Here is an 18,869-nt window from a genome sequence, read left to right on the forward strand (position 1 = left end):
ACTGACTGGAGATTTTTACAAAAGAATAAATCCTTTAACACGTAATTTCTTTACAAATAAACAAAATTAACATTAGATCATTCTTAAACAAAATCACATTTGCTTCAAATTCAAATATCATGATCGCAATTGTTTCCCAATCGCTTTAAAGAGTTGTTGACGAGCACCGTACGTCGATGAACAAGTTGAAATGGCGGATTTTCTGGTAATTCCGCCCTTTCAACGAGTTCTCAATTCCGAAAATAACCATCGTCTACCTTTCGAAGATATCCTGGAGATCACTTACCTTAACTGTGTTTCACTACAGATTTTTTCCCATGAAAAATTGGGTTGCTTCATAGAATATCGAGCTAACAGTTCCCATGGCAAATGTAACTTAAAATAAAAAAATTCTCTGTCAAGAACAGGTGGGTACTGCACATTACAAGATCAAATGAAATATTTCCCAACATCTTTTATTGTGTATTTGAGACAACTTACACATGGTCTTATATTTATGTATCTCACTATTTTTCTTATAACATTAGATAGGTACTACTTAGCAGTTTATTATACACATTTTATCATATACCGTATGCTATATTTTAATGAAGGTATTTCATTATTCTTAAGGCGACTTTAAGACTAAGTTTCTTATCAATAAATAAGTATCGTTTGTTTTTACTTTTTTTGTAATTATCTTTAATACACGTATTATAATAATAATAATCTCATTTTTTGTATTCGCAATTCCTCGCCAAATTTCGGAAATAATGAAATTTTGAAAAACACACACGATCTTTGTCGTAAAATTACGTAGAAAGATATGTGCCTTTTTTTCTTTGTAAACGGAAAACGGTCAATTTCGAGCTAACAATAACGTTAACATTCTTCTTTTTTAAATATATATAAAACTACAGTAAAGTTTACGAAATTTAAATTTAAAACATGTACTGTGTTATGCTATCACAATAAATTTGGCTTATTATTTTTTCTTTATATAACGTACTTGGTAAAAAAGACGTGTGGTGGCGTTTTTAAGTTTTACCAAATTTCGTCTCGCGTTTAACACATTTGATTAGGCCTTAAGATTGCTCGCGAATCTTTCGAATTATTGAACATCAGTTAACTACGGTCGGGGGTTTTGCGAAGGCAATTCGTAGATGTACCTGCGTCCCATCGCATGGTGAATTGGGACGCCGTCAAAACAATCAAGAGTGCGACTAAGTGGTGTAACTTTTCGTAGTATTTATCTATCACAGTTGTTGCACATACGACTCGAAAATAAAATGTAGACAAATCCGTTTTGTTTTTTTTTTTTTTTGGAAGACCACTTTTGAAGTTTTTGATGTGATGGTCAATAATTCTGGTAATATAAATGCGGGCAATTCGGGTGGCGAAAGTCCTTCGCGAGAACTTTGGCCACAAGTGTGTTTAAAAAACCAAGGCAAAACACTCTGTACATGTGACATATAATTTGAAACAATAGAGATAGTAGATGTTTGTTTACGCACAACCTTAGTAGAGCACATCGCTACTTTTACTAGATTATATATATACAAACTAATTTGACAAGTTTCAATATTGCTCTCTTTATAATTTATGATTACTTATATGGTATCCTAATAACTGATCTGGCCAAAAATAAACCATAAAATGAGCACCATCTTTTTTTTAAAAAAACACTCGATCTCAATCGTTCCAATTCGACTTTTAGCACCACAGATATTGACTAATGTGGGCGATGGAAAATGAAATTTCACCGCAACTCCCTTCGAGCCAATGATTATCAATAAATATAATACTGATAAGTAATATTTACAGAAATCGATTAATTTCGCAGAAGGCCATCGATCCGATTGAAACCGAGCTTCGGGAGGTTCAGAGTTCGGGAAACAAGCGCGCCTGGCCAAATCGGTTCTATCTATATACAGTATACAACAAAACCGACAATTCTGAAAAATAAATACTAAGTGTATATGTTTACGCTAACTACGGCTAGTAACAATTTCTACATAAATATTCTTCATCTTTGGAACTTAACAAAAGACTTACACTAAACGTTTAAACATCACCTTATTCGTGTACCAAACAAAAAAGAAATCGAACAAATTACTTTCAAGTGTCTCCGATTTTAAAATTTTTCAAATTTCAACAACATTATAATCGTCACAGCCTAAACGTTAAAAATTTTGTGACAACACTGTACAAAAACAAAACGGGATCGGTTCACGGCTCGCAACGAGCAATGCGCCCGGTCCCAAACAAAGAACAACATCGGAGAGTCTAATTGATCGTAATCTATTGCTACGAATGGCAGCTGTGAGCAATGCTTAAAAGAACTACGACAAGAAATCAAACAAATAACAAGTTATATAAAAAATAATGTCTTTTATCGTTAACAAAAAAATAATACACAGGTACTGTCTTTCAGGATGATTAAGTAAGAAATCCAACTAAAATCGGTAATTTTTATGCTTATCAATTCGTTCGGTTCAACGAATGGAGACACCTAAAAAGTGCGCGAGTGTGTGTGTAACCATTAAATAACAACAATACGTAAGTAAATAGTGAGAATCTTTGAAATACTCTTTACAGTAAGTACAATGTGTAAGATATACGCGTTTTTACGTCATATACATATCTTGGTAACTATTCAATATACCACAGCTTCAGCTTGACAAAGTTCTAACCTAACTTATAAATTTACGTTGAGGAATTTTAAGAGAAATGACACTGGAAATCGTCACGAGGAGTGAGAGAGGGTGGGGTGCAACTTTGTCAAACAATTGCACAAGCATAAAATTAACCATTTTTATTTGGACGTTAACTGAACAACACTAGCGCCACAGGCGGATGCGGGCGCAAACAAAAAAAAATGGTTCTAACGAGATTTCCAGCAGTGAAAGTAATGGCATCTCACTTAGTGCATTTAACAATAATATTGTCATGTTGTTAAATTATATTGCAATATTTATTTACATCTTCTAACTAAGAATAAATAATACGTGCTACCCCTTTTTTTTTATACGTCAAATACGTCTAAATAATTTATTAAATAATCATACTTGTACAAGGATTTGTCACAGTCTTTTGCAGAATGGATAAGTTACTAGGGGAAATCGCGTCGTCCGGGCGGACGACGGGAACATCCGTAATAACGTTAACGCATATTTGTACGAATCACAATTTGAGGTTATCTAATTTTTTGCAGGCGTCCGCGACGTTCGCGCAGGGAAGCGGGGCGTCTCCCGCGCCAATCTCGTTACTCGACGAGGCGTTCGTGGGGCGGCGCGTCGATCGCTTGCCGCCTCGGCGTGGAGGGGTGAAACTCATGGAGCCTAAGGGAGAGGCGATCTGTGGAGGAGGGAGGGGAGAATCAGAACCGTTAGTGACTGGGTTTGGTGGTGGCGTCTCCAGGGACGAGTTGCCCGCACTTGCGTTTGGAGTCGTCGTCGTCGTAGGTGGCGCAGCGGTGGTGTCTTTTGGATTCGGTCGTTTGTGGTAGGTTTTGTTGGCGGGGTAGTGTGGTCGATTGGACGAATTGTTATACCGATAGTGGTTGTTGTAATTGTGAAAGTTGCCGCGATTGGAGCGGGCGGTGTTGTGAAATTTACGCGAGTTGTACTTGTTCGACCCGAATCCGTATTGCATTATTGGAGAATAGGGTGCCGGTGGTGGGGTGTTGTTTGTGCGATTCTTGTCCTCGTTGCGATTTTCGTCGATCACTGAACTACTTTGAGATCGAGGTTCGTCCGCGTGACTGTTCCGTCTTCTACCCTGCCACGTTGATCTATCGCTATCGTGATGATTATGAGTGTGTGGCGCGTGATTCGGACCGCCGAAGTCGTGCGAGACGAAGCCGTTGGTGGTATGGTAGATCGCTTGCGTGTGGCTATAGTTAACGCTATTTTCAACGACGAGCATATTTTTATTAAATTCGTGAACATTATTGGCCATGGTGTCTACCGATTTTCTTCGCCATCCGCTTTGTAGAGAAACGAAATCTCTTTCCTGATGCTGATCTAATGATAGGAGGGAAACTACAGGTGTGTTGGATTGACGCGTCATGTCTGTTGCCACTGTCTGATAACCTTGCATAGTGCTTATGTTAGATGGCGGAACAGGTCCCATTTCCGCTGGCACGGTTGTCAGATAGCCATATGGTTCCTAATGTTACCAGTATTGTATTGATAACCAACAGTTTCAAGTCGCATTTTAACAACTACGTTACTATCGTGGAACGCAAGCATACAGGATGTTCAGCAAAACTATGTACTTTTCAAACATTCCCCAAACACTTCACTCAGCAACTTTGTATGTACAGTGTGTCCAATTTTGGTTGAGTGTACTTGCGGTTTTGGCGACTCTGTGCTACTTTTTTTGTGAAACTTTTAATAACAGAGACAGAATCAAGCTAGCTACGTTTGTTTCTAAGATACATGGTGAAAAATTTGTCTTTTTCTCATCTCACAACTCACATCTCACAAACAAGTAAAAAGGTTTTCGCCCTAAGGCGAGTAACTTCAGCGCATTTTCCATGAATGATCAGTGCTTCCCAAAAGGCCATAGCTATAGGCGCTGTGATTTTCTTTACTAGAGGCATTATATGGTTAAAATATCAACAAAATATATTAATAAATAAGAAACTTACCATTGCGCAATCTGCGCATGCGCACAACTGATTTTTACTATACGCGATATGTTTACCTTCACCAGAAGTATCTGTGGTTAAAATTTCAACAAAATATATTACTAAATAAGGAAGTTGAGATTGCGCAGTTTAATTGTCAAGATTTTCCTTGGCTCAGGTGCTGGAGCTATACGTTACCTAATGCAAAAAGAACGAACTTAATATCTTGAAAACTGTAGTAGTTCAGGCCTCGGACAGACGGACGGACAGCGAAAGTGGCTGCAATAGCGCACTCAACTTCGATGGAAAATGCGCTAAAAAATGGCACAGGGTCGCAAAGACTCGATCTTTAAGTCTCAACCAAAATAGGACACACTGTACTTTGAAAAACAGTTGAATAACTTTTAATATTGAAGCACCTTAATATTCAATCAACCAAAAAAGGGTTAGATCAGGCACTAAATCTAAAAATTTTAAAATTATACAAGGTCAGATTTTGCCTTTACAGCGATCTTAAAATACACTTCGGCCTATGCATCTAAAAGTCAAAATCTCAAAATTACAAATGCTTCAATTTTTGAAAGTTTTAGGCACCCTAAAAATAAGTTTGAGATTCATAAATATCCAAAATTCAACACGTCTGAGTTTTTAATTCAAAAATTTCAAAAACTCAATGCTGTTAAACGTTAAAATTTCAAAAAATCATACTTTCAGATTATTAAATTGCAAAAATTCGCCGCCCCTGATTCGGAAATTTCAAGATTTCATAAAAAAACCTATGCACCTACACATCACTATTTCAAAATCAAAGTATTTGAGCGACCTAAAAATAAATTTCAGATTTTTAAAATCCAAAAATCTTAAATGCGACATATTTCAAAAAGCACGTGCTTCTAAAATTCAAAAAACTTTGGTTTTTTATGTGTGAGATATTTCAAAAAGCCTAGAGTGTGAATCTAAAATGAAATTCAGATTCTTAAATTTCAAAAATTCGACAAAGTTGAGTTTTTAACTTTGAAATTTTAAATGTGAGATATTTCAAAAAGCCTATGCATCTAAGATTTAAAATTTTCATGTTAGCAAAGTTCAGAGTGTGAATCTAAAATGAATTTCAGATTCTTAAATTTCATAAATTCGACAAACTTGAGTTTTTAATTTTGAAATTTTAAATGTGAGATATTAAAAATTAGCAAATTTCACAGTGCGAACCTAAAATGAATACCAGATTCTTAAATTTCAAAAATTCAACAAACTTTGGTTTTTTATGTGTGAGATATTTCAAAAAGCCTAGAGTGTGAATCTAAAATAAAATTCAGACTCTTGAATTTCAAAAATTCGACAAAGTTGAGTTTTTAACTTTGAAATTTTAAATGTGAGATATTTCAAAAAGCCTATGCATCTAAGATTTAAAATTTTCATGTTAGCAAAGTTCAGAGTGTGAATCTAAAATGAATTTCAGATTCTTAAATTTCATAAATTCGACAAACTTGAGTTTTTAATTTTGAAATTTTAAATGTGAGATATTAAAAATTAGCAAATTTCACAGTGCGAACCTAAAATGAATACCAGATTCTTAAATTTCAAAAATTCAACAAACTTTGGTTTTTTATGTGTGAGATATTTCAAAAAGCCTAGAGTGTGAATCTAAAATAAAATTCAGACTCTTGAATTTCAAAAATTCGACAAAGTTGAGTTTTTAACTTTGAAATTTTAAATGTGAGATATTTCAAAAAGCCTATGCATCTAAGATTTAAAATTTTCATGTTAGCAAAGTTCACAGTGTGAATCTAAAATGAATTTCAGATTCTTAAATTTCAAAAATTCGACAAGCTTGAGTTTTTAATTTTGAAGTTTTAAATGAGATATTAAAAATTACCAAATTTCAGAGTGTGAACCTAAAATGAATTCCAGATTTTTAAATTTCAAAAATTCAAAAACTTTGGTTTTTTATGTGTGAGATATTTCAAAAAGCCTAGTGTGATTCTAAAATGAAATTCAAATTCTTAAATTTCAAAAATTCGACACGCTTGAGTTTTTTATTTTGAGATTTTAAATGTGGATATTTCAAAAAGCCTATGAATCTAAAATTTTATCGTTAGCAAATTTCAGACTGAACCAAAAATCTACCTCAGATTCTTAAATTTCAAAAATTCGACACGCTTGAGTTTTTTTACTTTGAAATGTTAAAAGCGAAATATTTCAAAAAGTCTATGCATCTAAAATTTTCATGTTAGCAAAGTTCAGAGGGTGAACCTAAAATTAATTTCAGATTCTTAAATTTCAAAAATTCAACAATGTTGAGTTTTTAAGTTTGAAATATTACATGTGACATATTTCAAAAAGCATATGCTTCTAAAATTTAAAATATTTTAATGGTTAACGGTTGAGATTTTAACTTTGTGATTTTGAACGCGAAATATTTCAAAAAACCTATGCAGCTAAAATTTAAAATTTTAATGTTAGCAAGTTTCAGAGTCTGACCCTAAAATTTCAGATTCCTAAATTTCAAAAATTCGACAAACTCGAGTTTTTAACTTTGAAATTTCAAAAAGAAAATTTAAAATTTTAATGTTGCCAAATTTCAGAGTGTGAACCAAAAATGAATTTCAGATCCTTAAATTCCAAAAATTCGACAAGGTTGGGTTTTTAACTTTGAAATATTGAATGCAGAAAGCTGAATTTTTTGAAGGGCTGACCTTTTACGAAATTTACATTCATAATATTCTGTAACATTAACTTAATTACCTACGTGTTTTATTAATTTACAACTAATTAACCATACATTTATAACAGTCTTGATATGAATTAATTTATAACAGCGCGAACTATTTATTACTTCGGCGTTGAAATTGGAACTATCCCGTAACGCAAATCGATTTGCTTATATAGTAAACTCGCACGTCATATTTCGCGGAAAGATTGCGTCACATAAGCCTTTGTTCTTTATCGCCGATGAACTATGCGTCTAAACAGTACAATTTCGAAGTGGGAAGCAAAAATTCAGCATCGGAAAGGGGGAGGGGGTTTCGAGCAATGTTTATCAGCTTGAAACATCCTGTATACCCGCCTACAGAGCACCGTACGATCGCTTACCTCGTTTAGGTTCCCATTGGCCATATCCAAGGGGTCCTGGTAGATGGCGGAGGTCTCAATCGCGTTATTATACATGGGCATGTTGATGTACATACTCTCACCGCCGTAGGGCAGTGCTGCGTTGAAGCATGGGGTTCGCGGTGGGCTACCGGGAGGTTGCATTGAGTGGCCCGGAGGTGGTTGGGAGGCGTTCTGGTTGCCCACAACAAACTGCGGGCCTCCATTCGTGTAGTAGCCGTAGTCGTACTGCAATCACATCACGTACAGAATCGCGCGATAGCAAAAAAAAACGCATGCACTTCACCATTTTGAATCGAGGTTTCGCTTAAATTTAAAGAAACTTAACAACCATGCGCTAGTAACACTCAGATGAGGAAGCAATGTTAAACTTAACACACGACCTCTCATTATTACAGACAATTGACTAAACCAAACTACACTAGGCTCTTGTGCGGTCAGAATATAAAATGGTTTTACGTACAGCCCTTCGACCGAGTATGACAGAAAGGGTTTCCAGCTTCCTAGCTCGAGCTTGCGATCACCGTTTTTGGCACATTTCATCAATAATATCGCCGTACAACGGCCGGACGGACGCAGAGAACCGTATTGGGTGGACACATCATTAACCAACAGTCGAAGCGTTAGTTGAGAACGCATGGAATTTTAATTGCCAACATCCATATTTTATTAATCTCTGTCAATTAAATTAATGTGGGGATTCCGGAAATATTGTTAGTGAATGGACTCCATAGGAGGATTTTACAGTGCGTTCTTTTCTCTTTACCGTAAGTACCGCCATTTGCATTTCACATCATTGAACTGTACCTTTTCTTTAGGTTTCGGTTGATATTTGTCATATTACAATTTCCATCGACGGTTGTTGCATTCATCTATAATTAGCCGTCTTATTGAAGAGGTGGGTTTAATTTATCAAGAAAGAGGGGTTATCTTTGGTTTTCTTTTAGGGGAGGGCTAACCAGCTACTTTAGCACCCACGTTCAAGGATTGAAGGTACTTGTGCGAGATCATACGGATATCGTGCAGGACGACTGCCATTCCAGAGTAATTGGTTCACCCGTGTCATTTTGAAGGGGGATCTTTGATCCCGGAAAGTGTGATTGAAGCAAAAACTCCAAGATCCCGTTGGCGGTCTCTGTATAACCCCCTTCAAGGCTGCCATCTGGGTCCCGGGAGAACATGGTGCAGAATTCCTGGGCTGGTGTCTCTTCCACATAGCCCTAAAGAATCAACCTCAAGAGTAACTGTGAGGGTTAATAACCCTGCAGAATCTGAGATGGTGAGTATGTCAGTACAACCACCAAAACAACACCAGCAGCTGCAAAAAGCTACGGGAGCATCACCGCCCAGGCAAACTGTGGTCGGTGCTTGCTCCAGCGTTAGCAACTCACCCGGGTATTCGAACTGGGAGAGCACCTCTTTGGGAGATGCCTCTCGGGTCCTATTGACTTACAGAATAAAGCAGATCTTCTTACCAACTCCATTGTGGAGTTATATAAACAGGCATGTCCTCTGAGGAGTGCCATAACCATCCCTTATGGTGCAGGGCGCTCGAAGAGCAGAAAACTCAGTTGGGCAAGCCGTTCAATAAGGCAAAGAGCAAAGCTACAGCCGATGGGGAAACCTATAAGTAAACTTAAGACTATACAGGGTGTTACATGACCGTATGTAAAAAAATTGGGTGATAGAGGGGATCAAGACAAGCACTTTGTCCAAATAAACCAACGTGTTTCGTTTGGGGTAAATTTCGTTCTTGTCCGAGTATAACAAAGAGATGAAATTCGGAACAGAACGATAATAAATAGCGGGTAAGAATTTTTGCCTAAAAAAGATATCAGTTTCAGGGGATGATTTATCGAGGTTTAACTGCACCTGTATAAGCGAGACGAATTGGGATGTAGCGGTCATTTCTTATGTGAATTGCGGAAACTTTGCGACTACTAGTTTCATAATCTTATATTTCAATGTCACTTATATACAGGGAGTCCCATTTATCTTGACAGTCGATTATTGCGGAAACTAGCAAAAAATGATTTAGATAAAATATTCTTTCCACCTATGGACCTATTTTCCAAATAGAAACCTATACACCTATATTGAATATCGAAAAATAATACACTTTCGTGGGAAATTTTTTCCCTACAGTTACCATTTTTGGAAAACGACTATTCTAAATGCGCAATTTTTGGTTTGAGCTAGGAAGAATTTGGCACATTTTTTTTCCATTTTCATCAATTCAAAGTGCAGGAAATCGACGGAGCCCGCGCCTAATTTGTAACACTTAGTGTTCTTTATTAACAGACAAAAGGGCTGTACGTAGCTCCATTTGTTACGTTCTAGGCGCAATAAAGTGTTTTAAACTGACCACCCGAGCCGTAAGGATCAGTCCGCATTCTATTCGTGCAGTCGGGTATTAATGTGGACTAAACCCATAACCAAAAAAACAAAAATCGGCAACGTGCACAAACATTTGAGGATGTAGAGACCTTAAAAAAGGGGTAGAACATGAAGTAGGGCGACCTCAGTATTGCAAGCCGTCCAACAGTACGTACGCAGGTTGAGTCACTGGATAAAGTCCTTCCGATATGTAATTGCTGGACTGAACATATACAGTTACACACATCATTATCGACATTAAGTAGTTGGTAGGGTGATATATAGATGTCGACTTGTGCAGTGTTTAATCAAGATCATTTGTCTCTGGCTGTGTCCTAACCAGGGAATGTACTTAGATTCTTAAACAAAAATAATAGTGCATGTCACAAACACAACCAGTGACTGATTTTGAACATGTGCCACTGTGCGATAGTCAAAAACTTGTAGTGTGGACGAGTGATCTCGCTGCTCACATTTAAATTATTAATGAGAGGTTTATACATTCCTTCTGTTAGAAAGATGCGTCAGTTACAAAGCAACAAGTGACAAAATGGCGGAAATACTAACCGGTACGGGCTGGTAGGGAAACTGTTGGGGCATGTAGAGCGGTTGGGTGGGGTAGACTATCGACGGGTAAGCTGCGGTTTGCGGTGGACCCGATTGTGCTGTGTAAACAGATGGTGCTGTAACAGAAATTGTGAGACGGACGTTAAAAAAGGGCTAATACGTACGTTGATAGACGGGTGGCTGTTGCGTGGTCGGGTCGCCGGGTTGTGGCGCCTGTGAGTAGTACGTCATTCCGCTGTGATAGAACGGCATGTTTCCGCCGGGTATGAAATATGGAGCTGAAGCGCCGGGCGTTATACTTTGGGGACTTGCCGCCTCGAAGCCTCGACTGAAAGGCTAATAAGATCGTAATTAATTTGAGCTAAAATCATAAACAAATTCAATATTACAGATCTTACCACTAACCTGAAAAAGAGCATGGGCAAAGAAAATGTTATTTATTTTTGCGAAAATTTACACAGATACCGCTTCATAGCGAACACGAACAAAAGTATGTCTGGCGATAAGAAGAATCGTATTGAGGAAAGCGGGCGTGGGTTCGCGATTCATGGCTAATTTTGCTTCCACTACACCTTAGATTCATAATAATAGGTTTAATTTTATGTGAGATCGCATCTACACCTTGCATCCCTTAAATATAGCCAATCAAATTAGAGCAAGTTACTTTTGGAAAAAATTCTCAATAGAAATGCAACGTTAACTGTACAACACAATATTGTACATCACCCTTGAATCCATAGAGATCCAATCAAATGGCAGCACATGCCACTTCTCAAAAATATGTTGATAACAGTTGCAGTGAGAGCAAACAAGGTTCACTTGGGAGCCTTGCGGTCGTGTCCCAAAGATAATACTACACCGCTTGTACAAATTATGAACCGTCAATTTTGTCCGCAGAATAACTTGACTCAATGTTTTTAGCGCAATAGGGTGTTCATACAAGTCAGAGCATAAGTGGTTGTGTAGTTAGATAGGTGGGACAGGGTACGCACATTCGGTTCGGATGATTTTTCGAATGAAGTCCCTAGAGCTATTCTCGTGTGATTATGAGAGGGAAACCCTGAATTGAATTTAATTAAATTCTGGTCAATTTTTAGAGCGACACACATCCTCGAGCAACTCGTTTCATAACACAACATAGGTCCTACCACTGAAAGGTTTGTTACCTGACGAACATGTGTCATGGGTTTCAGTTAGTTTTGGGGGGAGTTCTGATTTTTGGTTTTAAGTTGTGCAGTCGCCTGTCGGCTGCATCCTGGGTTATTACAGAATTTTGGTGTCGCGACCAGGATTTGACCTTGGTCCATTACAAGCATCAAAAGTTGCTGTGGAGAAGTGTCATTGGCTTTGCTCTAGGTCACTTGCTTTTGGAAGTGAACTGATGCAATGGATCCATTTAGTGTAAAAATCCACGGATGCCCACCGGATATGTTCGGAAATCTACGAGATATCCTAGGAAACTTACGTAATATCCTTGCATTTTAATTAATACCCTCAAAAGTAATTTGTAAATAGGTAATTCTTTAAATTTGATCGCTTTTGTAATTTATTCAATATAGATAATGTGTTACAAGTAAGACACATCTGGTCGTTGCGATAAGGGCTCTTATCAGGCGAAATTTAATTAACGCACGTGTTTAATCGCTGTTAGATAACGAAGATGCAGGTTTTACGACGAATTGCGCGTTTCAGCTGGACAAGTGGGGACGTTTGGCGCGCTCCGTCGTTAGTAAGCGGTCGATTTAAAAATTCTTAAAGGAGATAATTTGATGGTAGAAGTGGTGTTTCCCTAAATACTGGAGACCAACAAGAAAAGGAGGCTTCGCGACGGTAAGAGTGTGTACATTTTCCTAGGTTAAACTACGCGCGGCATTTGTTTGGTTGAAGACGCTTGTGTGTGGTATTTGTACTCTGACCCTGAGTGGCTATTTTTATTTCAGCTGATTGATTTACGTCGAATAAATTTGTTTCATCTGTAAATGAGTAGCTTTGTGTTTAATCGAGCCCAAATTAAGACCTAGATAAGAGTTCTCATGTCTCTATTCATGCCAAGATTGTCATATGTTATTGAAAAATTTGTTAAATCATTTTCTGAAATTGGGGGAGTGATCAAGGCTGTTGTATTTCTCAAAATAATAAAATTAAAGTCTTGTCGAGATTTTCCGTAATGGCGGATCCCAGACATGTCATGTAAAAACTTTAATTGAGCTAGCTGGGCAGGTGTTCATGTGAGTGGTTTAGTGACCATTTACCATAGCAATATTTTTACTCAAAAGATGTCGAAATCGTTATTTATGCATCAATTTTCTTGGTGAAAAATCTAAACTCCAACCAAGAAGTGATCCGTCCAAAAATATTTTCACCCAAAAAATGTCAAGTGTTATTTGCGCATTAATTTGCTTGGGAAAATGAGCAAACTCGATTGCTCGATATATATGAATTTTTGCTGACCAAAATTTACTATAGGTGGAACTCTCATAGTAAGAAGTAAAATTCTAGGAATGGTACCGAGTAGCTATAGCAGAAATACGTGGTTCTTAGATCTGGGTCCAAAAAAAACAAGGCATGCTTTCGGTATAAACACCAAAAGTAATGATCGCACTCCCTGTATATTAATAATATTTCAATTTGCGCCTTAGTGTTATTTTCCCTTTTGGTTTTGTTTGTAATTGCATTGATTTTTGTTTAAATTGTATCGTTTGTGTAAATTATTCGATATAGATAAGACGCTATAAGTAAGGGACATCTGGTTGTTTGCGATAAGAGGTTTTGTTATCGGATCTGATTTAATTAACGCACGTGTTCTGGAGAGATGCATAACAGAAGATCAAGTTATCGTCCAGTGAAGTGATAAAAGTATGAGAAAACTTGAGTGAAATTTAAAATTTTCTACCGCCGCTGAAAATCTTTCGAATTATTGCGTCCAGTTTTTTTTAAGATAAAAGTGAAGTTTACTGTTTTTGTTTTTGTAAGTGCGTCTGAAACTGTAAGTAATTTTAACGTTTTTTTTAAATTTTTAATTATCAAACGTCTGCGTGCGAGGAAATGTGTTTAAACAAGCTTTGCAAGCTTCTCTTTCTTCTAGGAGTTTTAATTTAATTTTTGTGTTTCGGAACAAATTTTTGAAAATACTTCCTATATTGTTTTGTTACTTACTATACCTGGAATCCTGTTCAATACTGCAAACTTCCTATGAATACCTCCAATTTCATTTTCAATACTGATGATTTCCTGTGAATAGCTATTTATTGAATACCCATTGCAAGTACATGAGAATTCCTAATGTACTAACCCCTCGCTTTTATCTGTAGAAATATAGAGAAGCGGCTTTTACATTTTCGGCTCCGTTTCCAAGAAAAGAAAATTCTAAAAACGCTCGGTTTCGGCGACTGCGGCGCTTCATTTCGCACGCCCGCCAAACTTCATCAGTCAATATTTTCTTGGATGGGATATACGCTCGGTTTCGCCGCCTCACCTCGCGCATCCAGCGAACTATATAACGATATAAAATATGCTTACGACCTATTTCCATACCAACCAAATATACAAAAAAAATTTCATACAAATCCGCCAAGCCGTTTCGATGTGCGACCACAAACACAGAAAAAATGAAACCAAAGCCCTCACGCTTCCATTTCACATATTTTGAGGTTAAAAACATTTTTATTACAGTCTTTGAGTGCGACCGCCATTTTGAATTTGTTTAAATAGCATCAAAGGTCATATGACACGGCATTAGAAAGCTTTTTTTTCTTCTCTTTCTTACCATCTCAATCATGAATGATAAAAAAGCTCCCCTTTGAAAAATCTCATTTTCTCGACACATACGCCAGGTTTCGGCGGGGCCGCCTCAACTCTCACACCCGACTTTTTCATAAAAACCGGTTGAGCCGTTTTGGGGGAGTACGACCACAAATACACAGACATGAGTTCTTTCTATAGGTATTAAAGAAATACTTCCAAATATGCAGTAAAATATGGGATGTTCCATTTTTAAAAAAGTAAGTTTGATACGCCACTGGAATACAGCACGCCACTGGTGACCAGAAATATTTTAGAAACATGGCTACTGTAATGATTTGAGGCATCCTAGATGATGCACCCGTATACACGGTTACTTAAACAAGGAAAAATATTGAATTTAATATAATCAGAAGTAAATTCCATCGACCTCTAAAATATGGCGTAATATTCGCGATCGTAACGTAAATTCTGAGAGATGCCGACACCGATATTTGTCTTTACCGTTAAATGTAATTTGTCATATGTCAAACAGTCGAATACGTATATAGTAAAAGCCCCCTATGGCCTCTTTCCGGAACTAAATACCTGGTGTCTATCTAGTGTAGAATTATCTTTGGTTGCCCTTACACCCACATCGCATGTGCACCCTTTAACCCTTAAAGAGGACCTATCAAATAAGAGCATGAGCCCTTTCTGAAAAAAAATGTCACTTGTAATGGAATACCATAACACTCACCTGCTTCTTAATCGCCGGAGCGATATTCAGCTTGCGTTCGCGTAAAACAATATTATCAGCCTCGCGCTGAAGCCGCTTAGCGTCGTCCTCGGTCTCGAAAGTGACAAACCCGTAACCTTTGGACACCCCGGCACGATCCTGAATAATTTTCGCCGCCTTGACCGTACCGTAGTTGCTGAACAGCTGTAGTAGCTCCGCCTCGGTCGTGTTGGCGGAAATTCCGCCGACAAAGATGCGATTCGGCACGAGCGTACCTGCAAACGATCGCGGTCGGTTGGCGGGCCCGATCTATAAAGTACTCACCATATTTCGGCGCGTTAGTTGGCGGCGTCGTGCTCTGAACGGGCACCTGAGTGTTGACCGAATTGGTGATCGTCGACACGGGCGTGCTCGACGGCGTGTTCGTCATCGAATTGTTGCTGCTCTTTTTTCCGTTGCTCTGATTCGAGGTCGACATTTCGTAATTCGTACACTTTCAATTCTACCTACAAACGTAATTGCTAGCTTAGTGTCGTCGACGAAACTGACAATCTGAACACATTTCGTAAGAGAGAGGGGGGGAAACAGAGAAAAGCACCAAGACTCACTTTCGAAGCACCTGATGGACTAAACTTGCAGTGGCGATAATTTTCTGGAAAAGAGAAAAAACGGTGTTAGTGATTCAAACACAAACAATAAACAATTGCCGCATTGCTACCAATACATAACCTGACATGCAAAAAAAGGTAAAATCCCCCAATGTTTGACCCACTTCCAGAATGGCCTATTTTCAGAATTTGCGGGATCCTAAACTTATCCCTGCGACACTTTCGCGAGACAACCACACTGTGCGCGAATAGACACCACCCCGGAACGATGGGGGCGAAGCCCCGACCGACCACGTTAATTCCACCGACTTTGCCACATCCCAAAGAACAACGCAAGCTTCCACCACTTACCTTACCCCACACAGACGAAGCTTAAAGCAAAACTAAAACGCTAAATCAACCCCCAACAAGAATTCAACACAAACAAATTCCCATCACCGAAACTGGCGCAACTACGCAAAGTACACAAAGAAACTTACATTAAAACATGCGGCAAAGTTTTCAATGATGTGCATTAGTAAATTTTGATAAAATAACACATAAAACTAAAGGGGTTTTTCACTACAAACGAACCAACCATCAATAAAATGGCGACAGCCAATCAGCAACAGAAGAGTATTGCGAATGCGCCCCAAAACGTTGCCGGCCGAGTTACGAACTAAAATTTTAAAATTAACGGCGGGGATACTTACTTTTGGAAATTGGTTTATTTTTTTGCTCTAATTAATTACATATAACGTTTAAACGCAAACGTGTAACATTACAACGAATTGACTTAGATTAAAACAAAAGATGCGTGACGTTAGTTTACGCGATTTTTTTAAACATAGACACTCGCGAAAGGGCGCGACATTTTGGCACATTTGAAAATTTACCACCTACTCCATTTTGCGGTTTCTACATATTTTCACCGAATTCTTACAGTTTAGGGATGGCAAGATTAGCCGTAATCATTGAATAAAAAATTAATGCCGTAATTCAGTCGAAATTCTTGTAGACAACGCCAACATTTTGGATTCTCTATAGCCCTCCCCCCGGAGCAGGGCAAGAAGGATATCCTGCCCCTGTCGTATAGAGCACAGGTGTGCGGAATCCATATGAAATATAGGACCCTGTTCCGAATTACTTAGGTGGAACTATCTTTTAGGGTTCCAGCACCGGTTCCGGTTCTGAGCTTCGGTAATTTTCGGTTCCGGTTCCAGTTTTGTTTCTGTTGCTTTCCTTACACACTTGGCTCCTAAATATCAGGGTTGCATAGGCGCAACAAGGGCCATTCGTATTTTTTAACATATAGAAAAAGTGCCCAGTGGCAAACTACTGTATACCAATATGGTTTTTGAGTACTTACAGAGGTACTAAATCTTAAAATTAGCACTATACCCTAATAAGACGTGTACCTATACCAGAAGAAGATAAATCTATGGGTTGGTTCAGAAGACAACACGAATCACATCCCTTCTAGTGAGGAGAGAAAATCCACTCGTGCCCAAGACGGCCTCGATCCCACCACTCGTTCTAATAGTTTAGCCGTATGGAAGCCTCCCCACTCCACAACTAAGTCTTTGAATGGCTAAGTGTAAAGACTAGTCTAGTTGGCGTCGTTTCCATAGCTTCCAGTGACACCCCGACACGCGAGTCTATAAACGGATAAACCTTTCCTAGCTGCTTCCTGTAAGTTACCCTGGGGATGGCAGGCCACCTTACGTAGTATCATTGGCCTTATCACTACAGTGTCAAGACAATAATTCCAGTCAGGAATTCTTCTACATCCCCATAGGGATGCTGTGCTCTTTTTGCTTATTCGCTCAATATGTGCTCTTTCCAGGTCCGTCTTTGATGACTCCTAAATACCTCATTGACCTGGCCAGACCCAGTTGACGTTCTCGAAGACAAGGTCCGCTCTCCTTCTATTCGTGAATGGAACAATTTTGGTATTTTCCGAGTTTACCGAGAGGCCATGGCTACTGCACCACCTATCCACCCGCTCAAGAGTCCCCTGCTTTTTTAGAGGTGCCTCTGCAGAGGTCTTAAGTTGTTCTATACTACTCCGGTATTTGCCTACCTTACGAATTAGGAAAACTCCAGGAAATCCTAATTCGGAGTAGCCGGAAGAATGCTCGAAACTGGTGTAAGGTAATTCCCATCTCTGCCACAGATGAAAAATTCACCTCAACTCAGGTTCGAACACCAGACCTCCGGATGTATAGCCCAACGTTCTACCATTGAGCCACAAAGCCGATTGTTACACAAGTCTTACCTCTCTCCAGCATTCGTGGAAATACCCTAAAGCCAGAGAGGCCCTAAAGAGGCGCAACAGATGTAAGAGGGGTTGGGACTGACCGCCCATCTCGGAGTTCCCTCGGTAACTCGGACTTACACCGTCACGGCTCACGGGTAGTATGTGTGTTTTCAGGAGGCATGCGAGAGCCTCACCCGTGGTAGACACGTATCTACCGCATGGAAGTCTCAGTGTCCCCACTTTTCCCCGGGTCTTTCAAAAGGGTTTTTCGAAGTTTTGAACTTCAAGGTCCTCCGCGATCCTCGTTTAGACCTTCGAATATGGCCCTTATACTTGCGCTGTGCGACCTTCCCATTCCGCAGGGCACGAGGAGACCACCTTGGTGGAATTCAGACCTTAAAAAGGTTCGTAAGGAAGTTCGCAGGCCCCTTAATAGGCATGCCGCATGGTCCTATTAAGGAACTTCCTTACGAACCTTTTCAAGGTCTGAGTTGCACCAAGGTGGTCTCTTCGGGCCTCCGGAACTTCTTGAGACGCACCATCCCAGGCCCTAATAAGGGAAACTGTCCTCTACAACCAGTACAAGGTCCAATGTTCCTCGCATTCGGCTGCGGATTCCAGCAGAATGCTGGCAACCGATGAAAGACCTCCCTCCCCCCCTCTTCCTTCCATTTCGTCAACAACTGCATTCAATGCAATCATAAAGCACTTCGACCGAGACTATCAGATGATGTTCATCTCCGGATGAGACATCGGAACAGTGGCCACCCTGAGTCTTGCCGCAGTGAGTTGTCCATAGGTTGTGGTGCACTCGCAATTTTGGGTTTCTAGGCTTCTTCTCAGGCTGGCTTAAGGCTTAAGCAAGACCCTAGAGTGCTTGATCCCTACGATCTGAGA

General features: G+C 39.0%; 1 protein-coding gene across 2 annotated transcripts; it reads right to left on the reverse strand.

Annotated features, from left to right (window-relative positions):
• Positions 1-449: 449 nt before the first annotated feature.
• On the reverse strand, positions 450-16,522 carry LOC116160945. Of its 2 annotated transcripts, none has more exons than XM_031474099.1 (8): positions 16,426-16,522; positions 15,734-15,777; positions 15,450-15,631; positions 15,147-15,400; positions 10,831-11,002; positions 10,667-10,782; positions 7,706-7,951; positions 450-4,149 (listed from the first exon to the last, which is right to left on the reverse strand). In XM_031474099.1, the coding sequence occupies exons 3-8, from the start codon at positions 15,601-15,603 to the stop codon at positions 3,163-3,165; spliced, it is 1,929 nt and encodes a 642-aa protein (XP_031329959.1). In that variant the 5' UTR covers positions 15,604-15,631; positions 15,734-15,777; positions 16,426-16,522; the 3' UTR covers positions 450-3,162. The 2 variants fall into 2 exon arrangements, with proteins under 2 accessions (XP_031329959.1, XP_031329958.1); XM_031474098.1 differs by lacking the exon at positions 16,426-16,522 and adding an exon at positions 16,213-16,342.
• Between the last annotated feature and the right edge of the window lie 2,347 nt (positions 16,523-18,869).

The sequence above is a fragment of the Photinus pyralis genome, unplaced genomic scaffold (genome assembly GCF_008802855.1).
Source record: "Photinus pyralis isolate 1611_PpyrPB1 unplaced genomic scaffold, Ppyr1.3 Ppyr1.4_LG10, whole genome shotgun sequence".
Classification (NCBI taxonomy): domain Eukaryota; kingdom Metazoa; phylum Arthropoda; class Insecta; order Coleoptera; family Lampyridae; genus Photinus; species Photinus pyralis.